This window comes from Echiichthys vipera (assembly GCF_963691815.1).
Source record: "Echiichthys vipera genome assembly, chromosome: 10".
Lineage (NCBI taxonomy): Eukaryota > Metazoa > Chordata > Actinopteri > Perciformes > Trachinidae > Echiichthys > Echiichthys vipera.
In genome coordinates, this window is record NC_139835.1 from 28,491,353 (window position 1) to 28,518,644 (window position 27,292).

A 27,292-nucleotide genomic window follows, 5' to 3' on the forward strand; every position below is an offset into this window, starting at 1 on the left:
TCTCCGGCCCGAGCGGTGACTCACAGCTGAGCTCCACTCTGATGAAGTCCTTGAGGCCCTGGTTCTCCAGAAACACCCCCGAAGGAGCGCTGGTCTTGAAGTAGAAGGAGATATCGGAGGCGAGCTCGGCCTGGAGGGTGGGGAAGTAGAGGTAGGAGGACTCCTGGTAGAAGGACGCCGCGTTCCATATGGACTCTGGGAGAGAAGGAGACATGAAAGTAAAGTGGAGGGAGGAAGAGGCTGCATACAAAATGTCTATTTGTCTATGTCTATTTCTATTTGATGTCTATTTTTTAAGACGAAGAAGAATTACTTTATTAATCCTGCAACGGGAAATTCGCACACACACACACAGGCCTAAAATACACACACATGCACAGACAGGACCTATATACATGCAATTAATGGAGAGATGTCAGAGCGAGGGGGCTGTCAATGGATCGGCGGCGCGAACAGTTGGGGGTTCAGTGCCTTGCTAACCTCAGTGCTGATGCAGGAGATGAATTGGCACCTCTACCACCAGTCCACGCTCCATTCATGGTCCACTCAGGGACTCTAACCCTTACTTGCATTGTTTCCTCACATTTGCAACGTCATAATAAAAGCCCGATCGGCCTGTCACAGACATACTGCATCTGTATCTATCGGTATCACCGTTTACGGAACGACACAGGGGCAATTTAGAAATGCTGTCATATAGCTTATTATTTGATTCATTTATTCTTTATTTAGGTCTCACTCACACTGTTCATCCGTACCGTGCCAAAACTGGTTTTACGGGTAAAGCCTAGTTCGTTTGACCAGTGTGAGTGCAACCGAACTAGCTTGCGAACTAGCTGGCGAAAGGTTCACGTTGGTGTGATGCGGAGGTGGAGTGTTTACTGCAGATTTGGTCGATGAAAAGATTCAAAAACAGTCGACAAGACGCACAAAAACTCCGAGGTCTACGGAAAGATCTGGAAACAAAGCCACGCATCGCCATGACGTCATCAATGCGTGTGACGTGTTACGGCGTGATGACGTATAGGCAGCAAGAAGCATTCTCCGAGGCCCAGGTAGCGTGAGTACAAACGGGCCTGGAGGGGGGGACAAGGACCCTAAAGCACGGGGCACGGGACGGACGCACAGTGTGAAATGGTCCGCAATTGACGGATACTTAACATGTTTATTTAGCATTTTGTTTTTTTCATTTTAACTAAATTATAACTTTGCATAAAAATGTTTTGGTAATCATTTGATTCATAATCATGTTTTTTTCTTTTATAACAGACGGATTATACACCAAACACAACAACAACAAACAAAACATCCCTGTTGTGACCCCCTTCATACAATAATGTTAAATATTCTTTACATAGAAAAAGTCTATTTTCTTATTTTCCCCCTCTTAAATGCGCCGTATCGGTCGTCTCCAGATGAAATAAGAACAAAATGAATGAAACACGACATCTGATCTGACACCGGTGTTTCCAGTGTGTGTGTTCTAGTGGCAAACAGGAAGCAAACTGTGGTCTCTGGTGTCAAACTTCACACACTCTGTCCACCCGGCCGTCTCTCTAAGAGGTTGTTTTTATGTCGCTGCGGTAAAACATGACTCCGCTTCGTTGCCACTGAGAGAGCGCTGCCATTAATCTCAGGATTACAAGAGGTCAGTCGTCGGCAAAACATCAAAATAAATAACCGTTGGCGTTGGAAGCATTTTAACCATTTGAATCATGTTTGTCATAATTATTATCATTTTCATGTTCTGGCACCTTGGATGTGCGTGTTCCTGCTGTTCTGCTGTGCAGACCGCCATAACATGTGTGTCATGTTCACATTACTATAGATATTGTTAAAGTTACTGTTACTCGCTGGCTGCTTGCATCTCTGGAAGTGTGTCTCTCTCTGTCTTTAGTCTTTCTTTGTCTTTCTATCGCTTCCTCTCTCCGGTGCAGACAGATGTCCGTCCTCCACAGAGCTGGGTCTGTCTGACGTTCCTGTCTGTTATAGTGAAGGTTTTCGTTGCCACCGTACTCTACGGGGAATTGTTGGGTCTTTACCTACTCTGTAAAGTGTCCTGAGATAACTTTTGTTATGATTTGGCCCCATAAATAAAATTGAATTGAATTGAATTGAATTGAACCAGTGGTCAATGCTGTGGTTCCTGTGGCGAGGCGGTCTTTGTATTTTCACAGTGTATGAAGACTTCCACCAGGTGCCGGCTGCTTTATTGAAGCACATAAAAAAATAAAAAAGACCCATAACTTTTGCTAGGATGGCTCGTTGCTGGGGGGATGTGGTGCCAGGATTAAATGATAATGTCAAAAAAAAAAAATACCATCAACGTAAATCCGTTCCTTATCTAAAAATGACTGTCTGAGGATTTTTAATTAAAGAAACAAAAGGACCCTTTCAAGTTAATTATAGTGTCTGCTAATGACCAAAAGCTATTTCTATTTTAGGCAATGTGCTTTACATGCAATTATTTGAATATAAAACAAATCATCTACTGTACATGTTCATACACTCGTCATATAATCGTCCCATAATGTGTTGAAATTAGGGCTGAGCGATGTTTCCGTATGATAACTCATCATTTTCAATAGAGTCGTATTGATATCAGGATATCGTGATCGCAATTACATCGTCTAAATTGACAAAAATAAGCACACTGACGCAAACATATCAGGAATTATCTTTCATACCTGAGGGAATATCATTTGCTGTTTTGGTTTTATAATAACAATCACCAATTTCCCAGATATAAATCACCAAAACAATATAAAATGATCTATCATACTGTGGATATTTGTACGTAAAGAAGTGAAGCTGAAACATCTGCATCGCCCCCTGCTGGTCGGCTGCAGTATAGGTCATTAGAGAAGTTTTAATTAAAGAAACAAAAACGACCCTTTCACGTTAATTATAGTGTCTGGATATATAATAAAAATCCCCAATTTCCCAGATATATATCACCAAAATAACATAAAATGATCTATCATACTGTGGATGTTTGTTTATAAAGATGTACGGCTTATCAGATCCCCACAAGTGAAGCTGAAACATCTGGATCGCCCCCTGGTGGTTGGCTGCAGTACAGGTCAAAAGTCCCGCCCCCTCGATGTTAGATGGTCGAACTGAAAACATGGTACGGTAGTTTTTATTCCCGTTGATGTGTGCTAAAGTGTTTTTTTCTGGTCAATTTGGTTTCAATTTTTTATAGAAACTGGGTGAAATGTTGGGATTGACAGCTGTGATCGGCTCGCAATTGGTCAGACGGACGTAAAGGCGGGACTTTGACACTGCCTGATACCTACTGCGCAGACTCTGGCTTCGTGTTTGCACCGTAGGAGGACGTGGTAACGCGTCATTCATCTCTAACTACAGTCTGTGGTTTCTATTATTCTGTTTAACAGCTACAGTTATGCCATTTAGCAAAATGATGTTCCGATCCATGCACGTTATGTTCATTTGGCGTTAAAGTTGTTCATAAAATGAGAAAATTATCAGTAATTCACACAAAAAAAGGCTTTCCCATGTGGTCATTATCATATTAACATGTGCTATAATGTGATATATATGGTTTTGGCCGTATCGCCCAGCCCTGGTTGAGATGATTCAGTAGTCAGGAGGAAAAATATTCTGAATGTCTTGTGCAGATTTTTAGGCATATTTGATGTCTTTAGGAAACACCGGCGTCTCCACTTGAATTTAAAATGAAATCATGGGGTTCTGAACCACATTTGACTGCAGATGAGCCACTCAAAATTCCCATCCCATTGTCCAGAGCTCAGTCTGGGGCATGAAGCAGTAAATATCTACAACCTTTTTCATGTTCCAGTGCTGCTGTCCAACTCTGCCTCCCCTCCTCATTTTGGCACCCTTGCCTGGCTGAGCAACATGAATGTGTAAAGACGGACCGACTGGCAGCTCCTGCGGACTTTATGAGGTTACAGTCCACACAGCCAGTTGTCTGGCCGCTAGCAGAATAGATTAACTGGAACTTCCTCTCCGTGGATAAACACATGAGGCATAAAGGCATCATCTGAGCCCTGTCTCTGATCAGCCCTAAAGCCTGGGAATCAAGGCGACCATCTGCAACCAAATATGGCTCAGCCGCTTCAACACTGAGGTGATCACCTACTGTCTCCATAACAACGCAGAGGGCCGACGTGGTAGACGGCCCGCGAGCCCGTCCTGTTGGTGTCCCCGATCACTATCTGGCTCACTGGTAGGTGGTCCTTATAGGAGAGGATTCCTGTGTCATTAGCCCTGTGGGCGCAACAAAAACAGAAATAAATAAATAGCAACACATTGCCCTCGGGGTGGACGCCTTTCCGGGGGTCCACACAAAGGCATCCATTCTTCTGCATTAGCCCAGAACGCAGAGTAAACACATTAAAAAGGGAGCAATCTATCACAATGCAGACAACCGCCTCTGGAAATATGCAAACCGGGCCGAACGGAGAGAGAAGCCTCGAGGTGGATTAACATACGATAAACAAAAGAGCGACTAACACACCGAAACTACAATGCAGCTTTTGTTTTTTCCTTCACTGCATAGAAATTATGATTAGATTGATCATGATTGTAATAGTGTGTATGAGCTGTAATTAAATTGGTGTGAGCAGTAAGTAAGAAAGAAATGGGGACCATGAGTCCGTGTGAAAGAAAGAGACTCTGAACTCTCGGTACAGAAATGTCCTTTTTGTCGAAGGCCTCATTGATGATTGCACTAATTCATCACAAGTGATCTTTGTGTGGATTATCCCGGCGTGGTAATTTATGGAAATGACACAGAGATTAGGAGAGATCAGTGATGTTGTGTCCCTTTTTCTTTTCCATGTTAGTTAATGCCTATTCGAAGCCTTCTGTTTAGATCACGGCTGCTTGTTTACTGGGAACACCTAGCTAAAGCTAATGCAGTCTGATGCAACAGCCCTGCAACGAATCCTCCTCCATGAAGGCTGTAATGTTCAGTTTGTGTTGTTTCAGATAGGTGTTGATTCATCTCTACGATTCCTCTGGAGGACGTAGTTATTTACACAAGTATTAGAAGAACACAAGTACGTTCCCTTTGATGCTACTTTAGACTTTTACTCCGCTGCATTTCAGAGGGAAGGGTTGTGCTGTTCTTTTTCAGATTACAGATGTTCATACCAATCTTTCCCAGTGAGAGAAAAACAAACAAAGAGTTTGAATTTATGAATAAACTGAAGGATGTAGTGTTCCTCTACAGCATGCGTTGAGAAAATCAAGCTCCTCCTGAAGCTAAATGACGTCTTTAAAAAGCCTCTTGGAGCTGGAAACGCATCCTCACAAGGCTGGAAACATGGAAACAACACTACAAACACATGTTGATCTTATAGAATATGATGCATGGCTGTAGATTAATTAACAAAACAGTTTATAAAAGAGTTAAATTGAGCACAACCTGGACGGTAAAATGCAACAGGAACATTCATCCAGAAACATCAGATTCGGGGCGACTGCGGCTCAGTCGGCAGAGCGAGTCGGCCAATGTCCGAAGGGTCGGCGCTTCGATCCCCTGCCCTACTTGTGTCATGGTCGTTGTGTCCTTGGGCGAGACACTTCACCCACCTTGCCTCGTGTGAATGTGTGTGACTGCTGTATGTTTGAGGAGGTGGTCGGAGGGACCGTAGGCGCTGATTGGCTACCACGCTCCCGTCAGTCTGCCCCAGGCCAGCTGTGACTATCGTAGTTTACCACCACCACCATGTACGTCTGTGTGAATGCAACGTGGACTCTGTAAAGTGTCTTGAGGCATGAGAAAGACGCTAAGTACCATGCTGATAATATTAACATGCTTTTGTGTCAGAAAGGTTTTGAATAAGTAAAGCTCCATAATTAAAGGATCTGAAAACCTTTTCCCTGGTTTGTGTTGCATTGTCTTGCATTATTTACCTTTATCTATATCAATCAATTGATCATTAAAAATATATTTCATGAAAGGAAAACGCTCTTTCTGGAAATTGTGTGTTGGTTGGTGTTGGTGTTGGTGTTGGTGTACGCATTACATACCACGCGTCCGTATCCGCATCACAGTTGCAGAAGTAGTTCATGTCCATGCAGTTCTCCTCCAGGCTGCAGGAGCACTGCTGGACTCCAGGCAGGAATCCTCCCCAGTAGCTTCGCTTCTCCCCCTCCCAGTCCAGCCACCAGGTGAGCGGGCTGCCGTCTGTAACGACACCCCGGACAGTCAGGGACCACTGCAACAGCCAACAGTGTCAGCCTGTGCCAGAGCCCAAGCTCAAGCTCGAGCCGGTCAAGGTCACGGGTTATATTTAGAGGACTGCTGTTGTTTCGCTACGCTGGCTTTATCTCAAATTGCAAAAAAAAAAATAATGCACATGGAAGAACACTGAAAAAGAAAACAAATACGCCGAACATAAATGAAGAATGTATGGATCCTGTTCTGTCAGAGGCAGCTGTACTGAGAGGTTTAATGTAAGATAAGATATTACTTCATTAGTCCCACAAAGGGGAAATTTCCTTATTCCAGCAGCAAAGATGGCAAACATCAGATGAAGCATCAATAAGAAACAATACATTGTAGAAAAATATGACCAGTATTAACACAGGGACATGTAAAATAGAAGAATAACAGGAGCGATACAGACAATATATCTAAATATTTTAAAAGCCTTTCTTGTCATGTTGACCAGTTACTGAAGAGATCGAGGTTAAATTTGGGTTTTTTCTTCAGAAATAGAGCCTGTTTCTCTTCTACAGCCAGAAAACGTATTGTTGCGGCCACTCTCTTGCCACTCCTGGATTATGGGGTTGTTGTATATATATATATATAAATGCCTCTGCTCACTCCCTGCAACTGCTGGATGCCGCATGTCACGGGGCCTTGTGATCCACAACTGGCTGTAAACCCCTCACACATCACTGTACATCGTACTCTCTCACACACTGGTCTTCACTTTCCACGCGCAGAACCACTCACTGGTGTCTTTTTATCTATAAATCCATTATCGGACCGCTCCCCTCTTATCTGTCAATGTATCTGGTACGGAAACAGTCCGATCGCAGCCTCCGGTCCCTGGACTTGACTGGATCTCGTTTGCCGTCCCGTCAGTCCGTACTGAGCTTGGCAAGAAGGCATTTTCCTACGCTGCTCCTGCGACCTGGAACAAGCTCCAGCAGAGGCTGAAGCTGTCCAGCTTTATTTCTTTAGGGGACTTCAAACTGCTTGTAGGAAGGCTGCTGAGAGAGTCTGCTGGGGTCTGCACTTGTACTTAACTTGTTCTTTGCCCTTTGCAGTTTGTACTGTATTATTTAACTGTTTGTGTTGTGTGTTGTGTCTCCTGTATGTTTAGTTAGTCTGTAACTTTGTGTTTTGCTGCTGCCGACCTGAACAGGTCTCTCTTGCAAACGAGACCCTGGCTCTCAATGAGATTTTACATGTATAAATAATAATACAAAATTTACACCAAGGAAAAACACAAACACCTAAAAATTATATATATATATGAAGAGTATGAAAAGAGACAGACGTAGAACGGAAAGAGCTCAACCGTGAGCGAGAGCTGCTGTAACAGGCTGCTGAAAATCGTACTGTCCGTGTATATGTACAGAAACACAGCTGCATACAGGAGAAGTGCTGACATAGTGTATTCATAGTCACACATACTATCACCTCTACAGTCATATGCAATAAATATACAAATAGACACATGTATAGAAACATAAACACAAGCTGCTGCTCCTGATTTATTGTTTTATTGACTGTTTAACCTGAGAGTCTAAACAGGCGGGCGGCTGCGAATGAGCTCCGGCTGCACGCCCTGTGCGTCATATCTGTTACATTGCTTATTTGCATGTTTATCTGGATCGTCCCTGTAACCGACACCTCTTTTGTAATCCAACCAAATTGGTTCTTTTCTTCATTCATTCACGCATAAATGTATTTGTTCTGATTGTCTCCGCTGGCGTCTCACAAACACGTCGTCGCCCGCGTGTCGATGAGCCGAAGCCATACAGTTAAGGCATAACTCAAGCTCTCCACTATGGGGGTTAAGTGGTCCTGCTTCAATCATCTGCCACACAACGTGAGCGTGCATCAGGGATGAGGCCGGCGGCGAAGGGGAGGAAAAGTCCATTAAAGCTACATGTCACAATACATAATCAAGTATCACATGCCACGACGCATTCATCCTTCCCCGGCATATATTATGGCTGCATACGCTTACATGTGGATGGATATACATGTCACATTAGTGTGATACAGTGACGGATCTTCCCATCTCCATTAATTCACCCTCCGTGTGAGATTCTGCTCTTGTGTAGATAACACTCCCCGGAGATTTTCTCCAAACAGGATCTGACGGCCTGCGGCTAACTGTCTAAGGGCGCACTCACACTGTCCTTCCGCACCGCGCCAAAACAGGTTTTTCAGCTAAAGCCTAGTGTGTTTGACCAGTGTGAGTGCAACCGCTCTGCGCATAACTGCGGCCAGCTGGCCGTCCACGGCCCGTCTGAGAGAGGTGGGCTTTTGTAGAGCGCGTTTGCACATGTACGAGCAAGAGCATGCGCACGTGTACAAGCACAAGGCCTACGACGTAATTTATGTGCACCTGTTCGGACATAGAAAATAGAAGGAGGGACCATGCGCGGACATTTAACAACAACAATGGCGGTGAAAGGTTCACGTTGGTGTGATGTGGAGGTGGAGTGTTTACTGCAGATTTGGTCGATAAAAAGATTCAAAAACAGTCGACAAGACGCACAAAAACTCTGAGGTCTATGGAAAGATCTGGAAACAAAGCGACGCATGGCGATGACGTCAATCAATGTGTGTGACGTGTTACGGCGTGATGACGTATAGGCAGCAAGAAGCATTTGCGCGAGGCCCAGGCAGAGTACAAACGGGCTTGGGGTGCGGGGGAGAGGGAGGGGGGGACAAGTACCCTAAAGACCGGGGCATGGTACGGAAGGACAGTGTGAGTGCGCCCTACAGCTACAGAGACAAAAGTTACTCACAGTCCACGGTGAAACAGCGACGGGACGGGAAATAATGTGGGCTAGAAGCCGACACTTCCAATACAAAGGTTGAAAATATTACACTCTTAAACGTTAGGAAGGAATTTGTTGTGACGCCGGTAAAGAAGTAGAAGTAGCAGAGGCCTGGATGTGTTATGCTGCAGGAGTTTATTTATACTTGATCAAGGAGAACAGAAGAGTCGTCGACACAAATAAGTGCGTGAAGCCACCTCGATCCTGGCGCTCAAACAGCGAAGCTCAGATTCTGACACTAGAAAGGTGGACCGAGACAGCGAAGGGGAGATGTGTTAACATCTAATTGGCTATAACGCATAACCATGAAGATAGGGATTCACACCAGCTAGGAGATGCAAAGTGTTACCCAGTGACGGTGAGCGTTACCATCTAACTTTACAGCTGTGTCTGCAACCTGCTAAAGAGTGAGACTGCGGACGCCATAAGAGGCACCATGGCCGTGGCGTGTTCCTCACAGAGTTCAGGACTGATAACCGGCCCAAGCAGGAATCTAACAGAAAGTCTGTAATTTTACTATTTAATACCTTGCGCGGCGTGTAAACGCAGAGGATCGTGGGTATTTTAGCTCGATGAGGATCCATCCGTGCATCCTTGAAAATCCTCAGAACAAAGGGCGCGAATTTCCGAGTGTTCTTAACATTGGCGACGTTCTACGACGCGGCGTCCTTCAAAAGACGTCCGTTGAAACTTCTTGCTTCACATTGGAAAACAGCCTCGATTTCCTACTCGCCCCCCCCCCCCCCCCCTTCTGTTTCTGCTGCTGGTTTTAAAACACTGCTCGGATACAGAACAGGTACACAAATAACAAGCAACGGTCGATGCCGGCTGAAGGAGAGGTGAGTCTCACTCTCACCCTCAAATTGGCTGTGTGTAGGACTTGTTCCCAGTAAAGCAAAGTAAACACATCTGACGCTCTCCTTCGCTGAGATCAACGAAAAATCAACAATTTTGACAACTTCTGCATAAATGCTAAATGCACTGCAATTATAAAGCGCTTGTGCACATCGCACTTCACAAACACTCATTCATCCGCCGGTGGCAGAGGCCGTGAGGCAAGGTGCCTGTTCACCGGAGAGATACACATTCAACACGTCAGACATCTGAAGCAATTTGTGTTTCCGTGTCTGCAGGGGCCGGGGGATCGAACCGCTGACCTACCTCCATGTCCTCCTCATCCTCTATGTTCATTAGACCCGCGACATGAAAAACAGCAGCTGCGGTGTGGGAGGAATACTCAGGTGACGGCATTAAAACATCGTGAGAACAAGAGTTAGTTGCTGTTAAAAAATGGTATTGCATTCGTCCGAATCAAGCACTTCAGCGCGTGTTCAGAGCGCTACAGTACATTTCTAAAAAAACGCATTCAACCACAACCAAGCAGACCAGTCAGGTGGATAAACCTTAATAAAAGTGAACTCAACAAGCAGGACTAAAGAAGAAGAAGAGCAGCCATGAAACTGATGTTGTGCATGTTGTCACATATGAGCAACACTTCATTAACTATGGGAAAAACAAGCGTTTTACAAAGCAAATCCAGTTCATCCTCATACCTAAACGCCATATATGACTGTTCTATTCACTTGGTTACGTTAAGGCAATAAAACTACTTGGTTAGGTCTAAGGAAAGATCACCGATTGGCTTAAAGTCAGTCGAAGACGTAACTACGTCACCGCTGTCGTGTTGTTGTTCTTTTGGCTTCATACAGGACATGAACACTCGTCTCCCGGGTAACAGTCCTGTGTTTGTTTGATCGATCTGTCCAACACCCCCGGCATTCCTCTATTGTCCTCATACACACACACATTGATTGACTGATTGATTTTTCATTTCATATATTATGAACGTGAATCATTTCGCTCCTTTCTAACATCAGAATCAGAATCAGAAAACCTTTAATGTCCCGCAGACGGGGGAAATTCTTTTGTCACAGCAGCAACAGAATATTACAAAATAAGGTAAAAAAATGGCGAAAAATAAGAAATAAAGTTAAATTTAAAAAGGGAAGAAATAGAAATAGACATATTTACATATTCACATGATGTAGTGCAGTTGTTTTTGTTTTGTAATAATATAGTATGGAGTGAATAAATATGAGTAAATGTGACCAAATAGTGCAAAAACAGAAGTGCCCATAGTACAGACATGTTGCACATTGGAGGGTACAGGATGAGGTCAGTAGTCTATTGGGAGCCGTGCTGATTGTAAAGTCTGACAGCAGCAGGAAGGAAGGACCTGCGGTACCTCTCTCGGACTTTGAAGCTAATCTGACATAGTAGCCAAACGTTTGAATTACAACTTCTGTTGTAACACATGATGCCATTTGGCCAAAAAAAAACCTTTTCTCATTGACTTACATGGTGAAAAAGACGTCTATGAATCCATGGATACATTTCTTTAGAGCATCACAGTTTTCAAAATGATGTGTTAATACGGGACTTAGATCCATTCGGTCCGATAAGTCTGGAAAAGCTGCACGATTGAATCATTTAATCCATGTTCACGTCAGCTCGAGCGCTACAGTGGAAGTAGCTGGACGTCTCTAGAGCGCCCTCTCTACAGGCCCAACAGCGTAAGAAGTGTGGAGGATGAGCTTTTTTGGCTTGTGCACCAAATTACAACTGGTAAATGGACTTGTACTTATATCGCGCCTTTCTAGTCTTCTCACTACTCAAGGCGCTTTCACAGTGTTTGTCACATTCACCCATTCACACTGATGGCAGTGGACATCTACAGACCATCTAATCTAATCATTCACACCACATTTACACACCCATGCGAGCACGGGGAGCAATTCGGGCAATGTCTTGCCCAAGGACACTTCGACATGTGGACCAAGGACACCTCGACATGTGGACCGGGGGCGGTGGGGATCAAACAGCCAATCACTCGAATGGAGGACGACCCACTCTGCCTCTGAGCCACAGTCGCCCTCCTGAGCCGCTTTCATAGGAATGAACGGGGCTCCACCTCAAACGCTGTGTCCAGTTCACTTTTTACACCCGTGGTCATAATAAGCTGCAAAATCGACCCAATACAAACGTTTTTTTGGTGAGGACAGTCAGGCCACATGAACACTATCAGAAGGACGTTAAATGACTGAACACTGCACAAACAGTTGAAAGTGACAGGAGAGCTGGCAGAGAGGAGACACGCTATACACCTAAACTCTAGACTTTCTTGGCAAGTGGCGGCAGATAAACTCAGTCGACTGCTTCGAACACCTGCTGTTGTTGTTTTGTTCCCTGTAAATTAGCATGATAAGTGCAATTTTGCTCAATCATTAATTTGAATATCCTGTAAAAGTGTGCTTTGATGGGAAAAGGGGGATACTGAATGTGTCTACGAGCAAAGTGAAGCGCAAAGAGACATTTGACCTTCTTCTTCCACAGGAGATTTCTGTGCTCAGACAACAAAGGCGAGCATCCAAAAAAAACCCAGACTGTTTCTGAAAGTGTTCATGCAGCTATAAAATAGTCTGTTTCCTGTCCCTCTTTGATGTCTGGTGTGATAATGAACTTGTTTGTTTGCACGTACATGGCACCCAGGGAACGGGGAATGGGGGAATCTGGGAATCTGGGACTTCATGAATGTTTCATGATTTAAGAGCAAATGTTTGGATGGTTGGGACCCTGTAGGTGCCAAGGCAGTTCAACATGAATGCACGCATAAAGATTGGACGCCGCCTATCTGGTTATTGTTAAAATGTAACAAGAATGAAGCAGAAGGCAGGGTGTTGCAGGCGCGGCGGCTCCCAGTGTGACAAAGCACAGAGAGCCTGACTTTCAATTCGGAACAACAAACAGTCCTCTGATGCTGCAAAGTCCAGGACAGTCAAGACAAACAACTACCGCACAATGTTGGGATCGACTTTAAAAAACGCAGCTCCTTATATATTCAAATGGCGACGCAGTCGGGGTGCCAATGCAGCGGGCTTTGCAAAAAAGAAAAACGCAGCGTTGGCAAGCAAAATAAGTTGCTCGACAAAACAAATACGAGCGAACACACACTCCTGGTAGAACATTTTGTAACATGAACTCTGCGTTCTTACTGATATTCATAGTATTATAAACCTTTGTGGAGTGTTCCGGCGTCTCGTAAGCCTCCAAGCGAATGAATCTGTTACTCCAATCCCACTTCCTGGGGTCGTATTTCATGTCTCAGCAGTAACTTAAGCAACACGCCTCCACCCTTGTAGACCCTTGCATCTTTTAAATGCACGGCAGACTGAACACCTGCTACGCCGGCTACATCTACAGATCTAAATCTGTCCTTAACATGAAGGACAACAGCAAAATCTCCCTATAACATGATAAATACAATAAGCGTGGTCAAGGGTGGGGTTGGCAGCCTGGTTAGCCTCAGCTGTTTTAAGTGAAATAAAAGGCGTCCCAAGGTTGTGGGGAGATTTAAAAAGATTCAGTTGTGTGGCACTCAGGATCGATGCAAAACGAAGTATAACATTAAGTTAACAAATGATGTCATTCAATGTTCAATATATTTCAATTTAAACATTACATACGTGGTGAATTTGCAGTGAAGGGTACAGTGTCAGGTAATGCAAGCCCTCGTATGAAACCTGACCACTTATATTTACATGCAGACGTACCCACAATCCTTCAGGACACATTTGACAGGCTTTGTTGGATTCACCTCGCCTCATAAACAAGACAACAGGAGGTTAATACCGACCTTTTGAATTGAAGAGTCGGGACTTCTTGCAGTTGTACACCACTTCCTGTTGGCACTGTTCTGAGGACGACACGATGGCACGGAGTTGCTCAGCTGAGGCGCTGTAGTTGAACTTCATGATGTAAGGTTTGTCCAGAGAAGAACCCTGGACGGTCACTGGAGCTGTGATGTTGTGCATCAACACCGTCCACACCTTCTCCTCTAAAAGAAAAAAATCATCTGTTAGCATGAACCCACTGCAAACACCCTAAATACATGTTAGCCTGTTAGCATAAACCCACTGCAAACACCCTAAATACATGTTAGCCTGTTAGCATAAACCCACTGCAAACACCCTAAACACATGTTAGCCTGTTAGCATGAACCTACTTCAAACACCGTCTCTAAATACATGTTAGCCTGTTAGCATGAACCTAGTGCAAACAACCTAAATACATGTCAGTCTGTTAGCTCTAACCCATTGAGAACACCCTAAATACATGTTAGCCCGGTAGCATAAAACCACTGCAAACACCCTAAATACATGTTAGCATGGACCTACTGCAAACACCCTTTCTAAATACACGTTAGCCTGTTAGCATGATCCCACTGCAAACAACCTAAATACAAGTTAGCCTGTTAGCATGAACCCACTGCAAACACCCTAAATATATGTTAGCCTGTTAGCACGAACCTACTGCAAACACCCTCTCTAAATACATGTTAGCCTGTTAGCATGAACCTACTACAAACACTCTCTAAATACATGTTAGCCTGTTTCGCATGATCCCACTGCAAACACCCTAAATACATGATAGCTCGTGGGACACCTTTAATCTTAAAAGTGTGTCAACATGAACATACTATCCTCACCATGTCCTCTTATAAAACAGTCTGTTAGCATGATCCCACTGCACCAGCTACCTCTGAATACAAGGAACAGGTTAATCTGTTAGCACACTGGCCAAAGCTCCGACAGAAACACTGTGATAATACGTTAGCATTTACACTTTATCACCACTATTTCCTCACAAAAGTCCATATTTTTAGTAGGTTCATTTCCTGGAGCAGTGGTTTTTAACGGAGCGTATCACCATTTTAAAAAAACAGCAGCGTAGGCCGACACTATTCACTTTAAAACAACATAAATTACAATAAATCACATTTCAGGTATCTCATATATATTTAAGTACTAAGTTTCATTTCATAAGAAGTCGGCTGATACAGGCAAGTCTGAAGCTGCTTTTAAAAGCCCCCAAATAAACAGTAGATCAACAGACTGATAATAAATCTAAATATGGTATTACAGTGGGTGTTTGGATGTGTGTGTCATATTTTACTGTAAGCTACACGACAGCTTTCCTGGCCAATTTTAATAGTGAGTCAGAGATTCTGTGTTGTTGGCTAAACCGTCTGTGTTTGTCACTGGTGACATTTCACAAATCTTTGTTCTTCATCACTTGAAAACCTAAGGGATGCGTTTGTTTCCACGCCACAATCCGACGACCTTTGGTGAACCTCAAACCTCCTGAACACAAACACAATTCACGTCCCTGCAGAGGAGCTCTTTGCTGATAGTCTGCGTTTGCTGCTCACGCTGTGAAACAAAGAGAGTCGAGCGTTTGTCCGATAAAATCAGACGAGGAATCCATCCCATTTCCATCCCCGGCTCCGTTTTCATTATCAGGATTTTTATGTTTACTCTGCCTTGGAGAAAATCCTCCTCCACTTTGTGATTATTCACATCAGGTTGTAAGGCTTAGAGCTATTTACATTTCTAATAGATTCCTTAATTGAGGTCAAGTAGAGGCATATCTGCTGCCGAACCATCCGGCTTTGTGAGGGGAGGCTGAAAACCACAAAATACCCGAGCCAGACAGCGGAGAAGGTGGCGGCGCTCCCCTCTGCAGCGTCACCGGTACATTAACCTTGCAGAGGACGAAGTCGCCGAGAAAGTTGTGACAGCCCGGTGATGAATACTGTCTCCACAGTGTCAAAACTTAACTGAGTGCGTTTTGTCCTACATGTCAGGGGAGCCGTGGATCACCCCCGTGTCCGGCTCCCTGTCCGTCAAATGTCACATCTAAGGTGATGGTTCTCGGGGAGGACGCGGCGCTCGTCGTGTCCTTGCCATCGAAAGATCACAGCACAGATAAAAATGGAAGGTGTCCGAATTCAAAAGCCCATTGTTTCTACACTATTTACATAAAACGAGCGACGCAAACTCAACAGTCTTGTCGAGTTATACGACGGTTAATTGTACCCTGTGAATAATTAAAGGTCGAATGGGGACGTAAACAGTTCACCGTGAAATTCAGTATGGATATTTGTGCATGTTTGGTAATGATTATTGACTCTTCACCCTTGGTTTTCCTCTCCCTTTGGCAAGAAATCAATTGTTTTTCCCAGGAGCAACACACAAACACAAGGACATGATATTTCAGAAGTCAATGGGACAAAGGCGGGTGTTGTGTTGGGGAAATCTCGACTTGCGCGCCGCAATCAGGTCCAAACCCATCATTTGATGAGATAATCTACTGGGCAGACTGCTGTGGGATTGATGGGAAATGTATTTCCATGTCAGACACCTTCCTACAGTCCAAAATATCAGCGGTGCATACAGAATATCTCCTCGTTTAATGGCCGACCACCGTGAAATCTACTGAGCAGATTAGCGCTGCCGAGGGGATTAACCCTTTTGACTTTAATGACCCAATGAAAATGACGGTCTCTAGAGGCCACTACAGGGGCTTAAGATTAGCTTGTTAAATTGTGACACTTTATTTAAAAAAAGGAATTATTTGAGAGGCCATGACTTGTACGTGGATGATTTCAGTGAAACCTAAAAAGCACACAATGCTTAGAAGAATATATCAGCTCCAGGTAACGGCTGAGTGCATTGTGGGTAACTGGGTTTTAAATTTGCTGGATTGTTATCATTCTTTTTTCTTAATTTAATGGTCCTGTGCAAAAATATCGGCTGGTAGGAAAATTTGAACACATCGCCCAACCCTACAGATAACCAGGGGGTGCTTCCATTATTGGTTTGGGGCCATGTGATAACTTGTTTTACCTTTTAAAGTTGAAGTCTGTGAGATTTTCATCCAGTTAATTGTCTGTTTAGTTGTGTCTGAGATGACTTCCTGCGGCAGAAGCTAAGTCCATAGGTGACTCGACTTGGAACCGGAGGGTCGCTAGTTCAGTCCCTATGTGGACCATGTATGGAGCGTGGACTGGGGGCTGGAGAGGTGCCAGTTCATCTCCTGGGCACTGCCGAGGTGCTGTTGAGCAAGGCAACGAACCGCCAACTGCTCGGGGCGCCGGTCACTGGCAGCCCCCTCGCTCTAACATCTCTCCATTAATTGCATGTATATAGGTCCTGTTTGTGAATGTGTGTGTGTGTGTATTTCAGGCCTGTGTGTGTAACATGATTAATAACAGAGTGAAAAAATTTACTTTCCTGTTGCAGGATAAATAAAGTAATTCTTCTTCTTCTTAAACTTAAAGTTAGTGACGCGTCTCTCTTGGGACCTCCTGTCAGTGTGGAACACGTGAAGGCATCACGCCGCATCGCTGCAGGTGAGAGCGGCCAATGTAGTGACGTCACACGGGCGACATTGTACGGTTTCCAAAGGAACTCTGGGAGATGAAGTCCAGAGGCTCGTCTGCAGTGACATCTTACCGTCAAAGAGGCCGCTGGAAACAACGCATCTCAATTTTTACGGATTACAACTTTAATTAAAGGCAGGGTGTTGATGACTTGTAATGCTTTAGCTGACAGTTTGTTTTCTCTTGTTTTAAGGAGAATAAATGACGATTTAAGGGTCCAGTTCATCCTCACGCCGGCGTTTTACAAACAAACCAAGATGAGTCAACATCAGGACCCATGAGGGGCCAATCCAACCCTGGTGACGGACAGCTGGTCATGCAGCACTCACAAGCTTCCAATGTGAATATTAACATGACAAAGCGCTCACAAAGGAAATCATAATGAACATCGTTAGTATTATTAGACCGCAAATGGACTGCATGGCATGAACAATGACGAGCAGATAGAGACTGGACGAAACGGAGGCGTCTTAGTGATTTAATGGACCTACTGTAATGAAAATCCCCACACTCAAGTGTTGCCGTGGTTACTACATGATTTACATAACTCTACTACATGCATGGCTTATATGGAAAGATTAAAGGCTTTTTTTCTGATCAGTTCACAATCAGTAATATGGATTTAAGCTTTGGAAATGATGTTAAAACCACGTCTCTAATGTCTCCATCAGTGGCGCTGGAAGTATTCTGAGTATCTTTCACTTCACGAAAAGCGCAAAAGTATTTAAGCATTAAAAAATATACTTCAACTTTCAAAAGCAAAAGTAGTGATAACGCAGAATGGTTCATTTAAAACATAATATATTTCATATGTCAGCTGGGATCGGCTCTAGCCCCCCGCGACCCCGACGGGGACCAGCGGTTGAAGATGAATCAATGAATATTACTTATTATTATTATGATTAGTGATGCATTAATGTGTTCTTGACTTTAATGTTGAAGCTGGTAAAGGGGGAGCTCATTTCACATGTTTTACATACTGCTGGCTGACTTAATCAATAATAATAATAATACATGATAATGGATCTTTTCCAGGCTCAGGGAACCGTTAGCCTCGGGCTCAGAAAGCGTTCACACTGACATAATCCAGAGTGGGCTAACCTCGACTTTAGCCTGGAGGTGGCTGGGGCTGGAGAAGGTTAACCCCGAGTCTGCAGGGTTAATACCTGAAAATAGATTTAACCTCCGGGCTACAAGTTGCCAGGGTACCACAGGGCATCATAAACGTTTTTTTCAAGCCCCCACCACAGCCACTTCCTGTTTGATCCAATCAGGAAGTGCCAACAATGTCAGTTCTCTGAGTGTCCACTAGGGGCAGGTTTCATAATAGAGCAGTTTCTCATTGACCCCCATGTTTTCACAGCATCATTAAATCTATTTAAGGAAAAAAAACATTTGAGTCTGTATGTTTAGCTCATATCTCCATGGCAACACTGAGGTGGGTGATTTTTTTTGTACCATGCTAGTTTTTATTTTATTGGAGGTTAAAGTTTATGAATAATTAAGGGCGTGGCCTCTCGAATGACAGCTAGCCGTTGACCTTCACTTCTCCTCGGAGGAGGTACGTCACATACATGCCCTTTTTTTGGTAAGAGGAAATGAGGCGGAGCCAAAGACAAGATGGAGACTTCCGTAGGCGAGGATGATTGGATCAAGTTGAGAGAACATACCCCGGTGGTTATGCTACGTCCATTTTTTCATCCAGTCTAGGGTTTTTTCAAACCTGGCTCGTTTGGAGTAGTTGTTATGAAATTGGGAATGTTTCCCTCCAAAGATCCGTTCGTTTGGGCTTTTATGACTGATGATTTGCCCCACTGCTATAAGTGCAGTGTGAGTGGTAAAGCCCTGGACTTGGGTCAAACCTGGGTTGAAAGCGTGTGTGTGAAAAGGGACTAAAAGTTACCCCAGGCACGGGCTCTAAGGCACAGGCTCTAAGGCACGGCCTGGATAGCTGTGTTAAAAAAAGAGCCATGCTAATCTTTCATCATAGGCTGTTTTAATTCAAGTGTTTTCAGGCTTTAGAAAATCTAGCCAGAGACAGGAGACTTTGGCCCATCACAGTTAATTTCAGAGAGAGAGAGAGAGAGAGAGAGAGAGAGAGAGAGAGAGAGAGAGAGAGAGAGAGAGAGAGACAGAGAGAGAGAGAGAGAGAGAGAGAGAGAGAGAGAGAGAGAGAGAGAGTTCCTATCGGCTCAGGACAGAGAGGGAGAGCTGCAGGAAGAGCTTTCACTCTGCTTCAAATTCTGGCAGTTTTTTTTTTTGTTTTTACCTTTTGCAGCTTTAGGTAACTAGTAACTAATGTAAAATAAATGAGAGCCAGTGCCATTGTATATATATATACAATGTGAGTACCTTTGTAGAGTCACATTCGCACAATCTACATAGAAAAGGTCGATATGGGGCCGCCATATTGGTAATCAGTCAAATCAGTGTCGGACTCAAAAATCCCATATAAGCCCTAAAATAAATATAGTGAAGTAAAAAGTGCAATATTGTCATAATATTTGGTAGTAATTGAGTAAACTTTACTTTCACACTACAACCACCAGGTAAGGGTAAGATAAGGTCTTATGAAATGTTTTTCGGCTCAACTACATTGACTGAAATGTTCAATATCAACTGATGATTAAAAAAAGACTAAAAAGTCAACAGTTTATTAACTAAATCCAGACTGAAATAGTTATGTTTTTGTGATTATGCTCAGAATTTCAGTCGACTAAAACTTGACAAAATAAAAACATGACTAAATGTAATTAAAACTAACAAGGACATTTGACAGGATTAAAGATAGCTGCCAAAATGAACGCCATATTCCACCACTGCCCACTAAAGAAAACTTGCTTGGTTGGTCCGTTTGCTTTCACGCCACCAGAGCTGGATCCAGTTCCTGTGGTTGTTTGGGTTCGACTGGCAGCTTCCCCAGCAGCCCACAGTGCGTTTGTTCTAGCAGGTCATGTGTGACAGCCGATAGTACACTGTTGCAGTATAACCGCACAGACATTTACTTAAGATACTCCCCACAGATATGTTCTGAACTCTGAGGTACTGCCCCGAGTGGCCGTAATGATTTTTTTTACTGGATCTTTAACTGTCGTGGCAGTTTGGATCGATGTGCTGCGATCTCTCAGTGAGCGGACTCTGTACACTGAGCTTTCTGCCAGTTCTCAGTGGAACTCAAAAAGGGTGAAAGGTGACGACGTGTGAATTACAATGATCTTACCTGTCATGTTGCAGTATACGTGCGCGGGTCCCAGGGGGCCACTCCCATCTGGATCAATGGAGTAGAAGCCAGAGGAGCTGCCAATCAGCTTGTAGGCCTCACAAGACGACTCGTAGATGGCTGGAAGAAGCAGAACGGGGACACAGATCAGTTATTCAGCCCACGCTTCAGCAGCTCTCTGCTGGCTGTGACATCTGACTGCACACACTCGGTCTTTATTCATCAACTGTTTATCGCTTATTGTTTTCATACTTGGGAACAACAACTGTTGTTGACATTTGTTTCTGTTTTATCTATTTCCATCTTTGAGCAGTTTTACCTCTTAAATGCAGATTAAGGCACCGCAACCACTCCTAGTATGGTCGACTCTCCGGCAATGTGAACCCGGAAATGTTGAGTACAGTATGGGTCAGTAGCATTTACACTACACTGACAACGCACCCACCATCTCACAGGCCCAAGGGAAAGAACGCAAGCACCTGAGAGGCGCCCTCACAACTTGCGGCTACCCCAGCTGGACCTTTGTGAAAACAGCAGCTGCTTCCAGAAAGAAAACCAAAGTGGTTGAAAAAGAAAACAAGAGAAACAACACAGTCATTCTGTATGTGTCTGGGGTATCAGAGAAACTCAGGAGGATCTCCAACAAACACTGCATCCCTGTGTGTTTCAAACCCAGTAACACACTCAGACAGAGACTGGTACATCCCAAGGACAGAGCACTACACACCCAGCAAAGCAATCTGGTTTATGCTGTTAATGCAACGAGGAATGCAAAGATCTCAACACTGGAGAAACAAAACAACCACTGCATAAACGCACGGCCCAACACAGGAGAGCTCACTCCTCAGGCCTGGACTCGGCTGTCCACTTACATCTCAAGGAGAAAGCCCACTCCTTTGATGACAACAATGCCCACATCCTGGACGGAGAGGACAGATGGTTTGAAAGAGGAGGAAAAGAAGCCATCTATGCAAAAGTAGAGAAACCATCGCTAAACAGAGGAGGTCTGAGACTCCACTTATCTCCAATTTACAAAGCTGCCCTTTCATCCCTTCATTCAACAATCCAACCTCAAAGAACAACTGTTCACAAATGGCCTCCTGTGACTCCAACGACTGTCGTTAAGACCCAATACAGGACTAACGAAGTCTAAACCAACTTCCACCAACGACTGTCACTCTAACGATGGTCGTTGGCACTTGGGGCATAAAGGGTTCCAGTGACATCATCGGCCTTGCGAAAGGTTAAATACCTGGATCTCCTCTCCAGATACTTGGACCAGTCCCAGCCTGGTCCTGGTCCTGGTCCTGGACCAGTCTGGTCAGATGCGTACATGAACTGATGAAGCCTCTTGGATGAGAGGTGAAACGTCTTCCTAGACAAATAACCAAGTCCAGTTGCTTTTGAATGAAATTGCTTTGAGGATAACGATGATTTGGACAAGTGAGAACATTCACAGGCCCAGTAGCATTTAGAAACTGCTGAATGCTTTCTGCTTTTAGATTATAGTAGAGTGGTTTTGGTGGTTATTGAGGATGCTGAATCCATTACATGTATTACACTTCCTTCACTCTCTTTTATTTTGACGATATTTTGTAGTCATAGTATTATGGTTTCACAGTCTGTGAATGAAAACGTACTTCTGGTTTAAACAGCCAATTTTAATTACATAAAGGTCAGAAATGGGTTCAGAATCCTCAATAACGGACAAAAACAACTCCAATCTTGTTGAAATCAGCCGAGCTGTTGCTGGAATATTGGCCATGCATGCCATTATGCAAAATAAATGCTAATTATTGCTAATTATGCAAAATGCCCAACAGATGCAAGTAAGCAGTTTCTAAATTCTGGGGACCCATACTGTACATGTCTAACATTAAACTTTGAGGGTCAGATTACTGTATGGATACTTGAGGTTTATTACATTTACTACACAGTGTTGAGGTGTGTTCACTGTCCAGTTAAAACCACGTTTGTCCAAAATGCTGAGGATGTGAACCGTATATAATTTTCTCCTCCATGTTAAAGTGGTTCCTGGTTTGAATCCCGGCTGGGGCCCTTCTGTGTGGAGTTTGCATGTTGTCCCCGTGTCTGCGTGGGTTTTCTCCGGGTTCTCCGGTTTCCTCCCACAGTCCAAAGACGTGCAGGTGTTCGGTTCATTGATGACTCTAAATCACCCGTAGATGTGAATGGTTGTCTGTCTCTGACTGGCGTCCTGTCCAGGGTGGACCCCGCCTCACGCCTGATGTCAACCGGGATCGGCTCCAGCCCCCCCACGAACCCAAGTGGTTGAAGATGAATGAATGAAGGTTAAAGTGACCTGGAACCAGTCCGTATGCAGTTTACAGTTGTTACGGTGGCAGATATTGCAGTTGAAATTCAAACAATTGGTCCTTTATCTCCCACAGAGGTAGACAAAAGCAGACTTCTGACTTTTATGCTCTTGGCTGTTGTTGTTTGTTGGCTGAAAAGAAACAGTGGCGAGCAGATTTGGGAGCGTACGATCCTCGGGGTCCTATGTTCTCCAGCTCATTATCCTCTAAATATGACTCGTCTGCATCTTATCTGCATATTATACTGTAGTGATGTACACTGAAACACCCATATTCCTTAGTGCTTTTGCTATTTCAACTGCCCTTGGCAAACTTTCATATCAAGGAATATTGGACCCTGGGAACATATGTTTAAATATCCAAATGAGGCATTATCTCGTGAGATGTGAGCTAACCTGCACATATTTCCAGAACAGAAGTGGGAATATTAGATAAAGCTAGTTTCAAAATTCCTGTTTTCACTTCGGATATCTCTTTTTATCACTCCATAAATCAGAAAATACTGCAGACATAAAAGAAACGTTTTCGCCATGTTTTGCAGAATAATTTGAACCGTAAATCCGGCTTTGAATGGTATAAAAACAAACAACGATGCTGCTGAAGTGAAGATTTCTAAAAAACGGCCTTTAAAGACATCCATTGTTATATGAATTCATTTTGAAAACTCTACAGGTGAGAAAGAAAAACATTTTTAACTAACAGACATCACCGTAGGACTTCCCCAGCGGATTACCAATTATTATTTGTAATTGCATTAATATAATGTTATGTTTAATTATGCAAATTAGGCGTTAAGTTATCTAACGCTAACTTTTGGTGAATTTATAAGAAATCTACAGACAAATAAACTGTAGTAAAATAAACAAATCAATGTGTATTTTGGTTGATTTTCTTTTCCACTAGAAAGACGCAAAATAGCCCCCAAAACAATGTTCTTGCCCTTATTGTCGATGTTAGCTTCAACGTTTGAAGAAAGAAAGAAAGACAAGAGCAGCGCACCGCCAGACATCCTGCTCTTTGAGACTCTTTGATACGAAGATCTCTTAAAACGTTTGCTTGATCCTGATGGCATGACAAGAATCACAGTGGGGAAGGCCCTGCAGCATTGTTTGGTTGCAACGCATGACCCGAGAGAGGACAGAGATACCAGCTCTAATGCAGGAGCGGCATTTGGGTTGATGACCGTTCGCCGCCTCGATGATTCAAACGAGTCATTGGACTCACTTCAGGACTTTCTTAATCCGAGCCACGATCTTTTCTAAACTTGACTCAGTAGTTTTGTTGCCTATTAACCAAGATTTCTGTCAGACAGAGTTTTCAGCCTCTAATGTTATTATTTCAGTGTTTATCCTGAAATATCTACCTATTTATAAACCATTTTGTACCGTAGGCGGTGAGGATTTTACCTGACATTATAGCTACATTAGCCTTTTTATGTCGACTGAGTCATTACAATTTACCTCAGTCCAGACATCCTGCTCTTGGATCTTTTATTTCCAAACTCATTCGGTGTCTCAAGCTTACAAAACGAAGAAGTTACAAACGTTTTTTTATTCCTTTAAAGGGAATGTCAACACAACAGTCAGGGTAGGTCGTCTTGTTGCTTCCTCCACTTCCACACCATTGATTGGTTCATGTTAAACTCTCTGGCTGCTGCTCTGTTCCCGTGTTCTACTGCGTGACTAATGGCCTTGAGTGTAAACTCTGCGTCGTAAGCGTGTCTCTTAACAGGAGCCATTTTGGGCTCTTTACACAAACACACACATGGAAATGAAACGGCACGCTTCACTCAGTCGTATATCTCAACATGCACCGCGCGTTACTTCTTCTACGGGGGAAAATAGAGTCGGCAGCTGCTTAGCGTAGTTGCGAGACCTGTTGTGGCTCAATATTGGTCCATATATAAGGAGCACCGGATTATAAGGCGCACTGTCGGCTTTTGAGACATTTGAAGGTTTTTAAGTGCAACTTATAGTGCGGAAAATAAAGGTACATACTCTCAGTTTCAGTTTACAGCGTCCAGCAGAGCGGAAACCATTGTTCCGTCCATTCCTAACGCTCTTGCTCTTGTATTTTCTGGTTTTCGAAAGCCCTAAGAGATAAGACCTCACTCTCCACACCTCACTTGCAGAGTATCACTCTCACTATCACCAACCGTGAACTGTTTATCAGTTTCAGACATAAATTTGAGCTCTAGATGGAATATTTGGATGTTTTGTGTTGTTTTTTTGGGGGGGAAGTTGATGACTGCTGAGGTGCCTATTTCTAATTCAGAAGACGCTCTTATCTGTCATGTTCCCTTCAACATGCAAAGAAAACTGTGTTTGCCTTCATATAAACAAGAAATCAGGATTCTGGGGCAGGGGGGGGAATTTCACACATAGTCTCAAAAACAGCCGTCTCCAAATATCAAGGAGATTCAGCAGAACGTCAAAAAAGTGACAGCCGTAAGAAGAAAAAAAAGACTCCTACATGTAAAGTCTATCTAAAGTCAGCCCATAAGCTATTTAAGGAAATTGCAAACAACCAAAAAAAACATTCACGGAAATCTGAAAGTGAGAAGAACAGCAGCGGTTGTGAGGTCACGTCAGGTTGAAGCAGGACAAGTTTCTGCTTTGACTCTCTGTTGCACAAAATCGAAGAAAGCTATGAGCGAGACAGGTGCGTATGTGTGTGTGTGTGCGTGTGTGTGTGTGCATGTGTGTGCGTGCATGTGTGTAGAATCAAATGACACAGCTCAGTAGACCCAGACTATATGGGGGGCGCGCAGAGGGCAGGTAATAGCAGGTTTCTTTTGAGACGAGGTGAAGAAATGAAAGTGTAAAGAAGTGCTCACAGTTGTGACAGGTCGCTCCGGAGTATCCTGTTCCCGAACAGTCGCAGGAGAACGAGCTCCACGTCTGAGAGCAGCGGCCGCCGTGTTCACACAGGTTAGGAAGGCATCTGGAAAACAAAAGGGTTTCACACACACACACACACACACCTGTTATTAGCGCAAACTCTTCTGTCCCGATACAGGTAGTGTCATACCTCGATAAAAATACATTTTCAATCTATTTTGTTTTCTATCCCGTTGATTTTGCCTTACTTTACGAAGTTCTCTGAACCAAAGCTGAGGGGATCTCAAGACTCGTTTACCTTGTTCTATCAATGCTCCTCCAACTCTCAACATCTCAGGAAATCAACAACATACTTTAGAATTTTGGAAAAATAAACACCACCTGAAAAAATAAATACCGTAATTTCCGGACTATAAAGCGCACCTGACTATAAGCCTCACCAGCTAAACTTAGGGGAAAATACAGATTGCTCCATATAAAAGCCGCACCCGACTATGAGCCGCAGGCGTTTTGATGTGTAATTACCGTAGTATATAGGGGTTCCTGCTACCACGGAGGGGATTGTCGGGACAGAGATGACTGTTTGGGAACGCAAAGCGTCCCATTTATTAACAATAAATCTTTCAATCATTCAATCAAACTTTCACATCTTTGACATGGCGAACAGCATTCGTGCAGAGTACAAATAATACAACGGTGCAAAGTAATACAAAGTGCTCGCCTGTAACACGGCAGTAAAAGTGCAGTCCCGCGGCCGTTTACGTTATCAAAATAACCAGCCATTCATTGATGTCAAGGGTACGTGCAGCAGCTCTATTTCCTTCTTTGACAGCCAGATAGATTGCCTTTAACTTAAAAGCAGCATCATATGCACTTCTCCGTTTGTTTTCCATGTTGAGGGTGTTTGCATGAACACTTCCTTCGCGCAAACTGTCGCTGAAGCTCTCCTACTCTTTGTTTTGCTCTCGTTACCTGGCGCCAGATGTCTGCCTCGGTCTCGCGCATCCTCGGTAGTGCGCGCCCCTGGTTACTGTAAGCCGTAGAAAAGCCGCACCGTTGTATAAGCCTCAGGGACCAGAACGAGGGAAAAAAGTAGCGGCTTATAGTCCGGAAATTACGGTACAATCAGGATCTAGAAGAGAAGGGGGATTTGGTATCGGCACAATTCACACAGATTTGAAACCTGACTTCATGCTCGTCAATCACCAGGATGAGCCCTTCAGGGTGAAATTAACAGACTTTGGATTGGCCCTTCTAGCCTCTGAAGCAGAAGTGGGAATGGCAATGCAACCCTGTGGGGTACAGGGCTCCAGAGGTGGACTTGGCCCTCCCCATAACTGTAGCTGCTGACATGCTTGGTCTAGGATGTGTCATGGCCTTCCTATATTTTGGCACACACCTCTTCCCTAGAGAATACCACACAATGAGAGCCCTTTGCTGTCTGCTTGGACAGCAAGGAGACCACCTGCTAAATGCTGCACCAAACACCTCCTGGGATTTATTCAGGAAAAGGGTCTTAAAAAATCCAGGATGGAAATTTAAGATAGCAAAGGAGTACATGAAGTCATCTGGAGTCTAGCCTTAAAATATCAAC

General features: G+C 43.9%; 1 protein-coding gene across 1 annotated transcript in view; it reads right to left on the minus strand.

Moving 5' to 3' along the window:
* cntnap5a (contactin associated protein family member 5a) overlaps positions 1-27,292 on the minus strand; it is a gene marked incomplete at both ends in the record, with an annotated part of 139,638 nt that overhangs the window by 26,028 nt on the left and 86,318 nt on the right. Inside the window, 6 exons of the mRNA XM_083922136.1 lie at positions 25-195; positions 4,127-4,254; positions 6,025-6,181; positions 13,718-13,918; positions 20,526-20,645; positions 25,695-25,801. Coding sequence (XP_083778262.1) covers positions 25-195; positions 4,127-4,254; positions 6,025-6,181; positions 13,718-13,918; positions 20,526-20,645; positions 25,695-25,801 — 884 coding nt within the window. The remainder of the gene's footprint in view (positions 1-24; positions 196-4,126; positions 4,255-6,024; positions 6,182-13,717; positions 13,919-20,525; positions 20,646-25,694; positions 25,802-27,292) is intronic.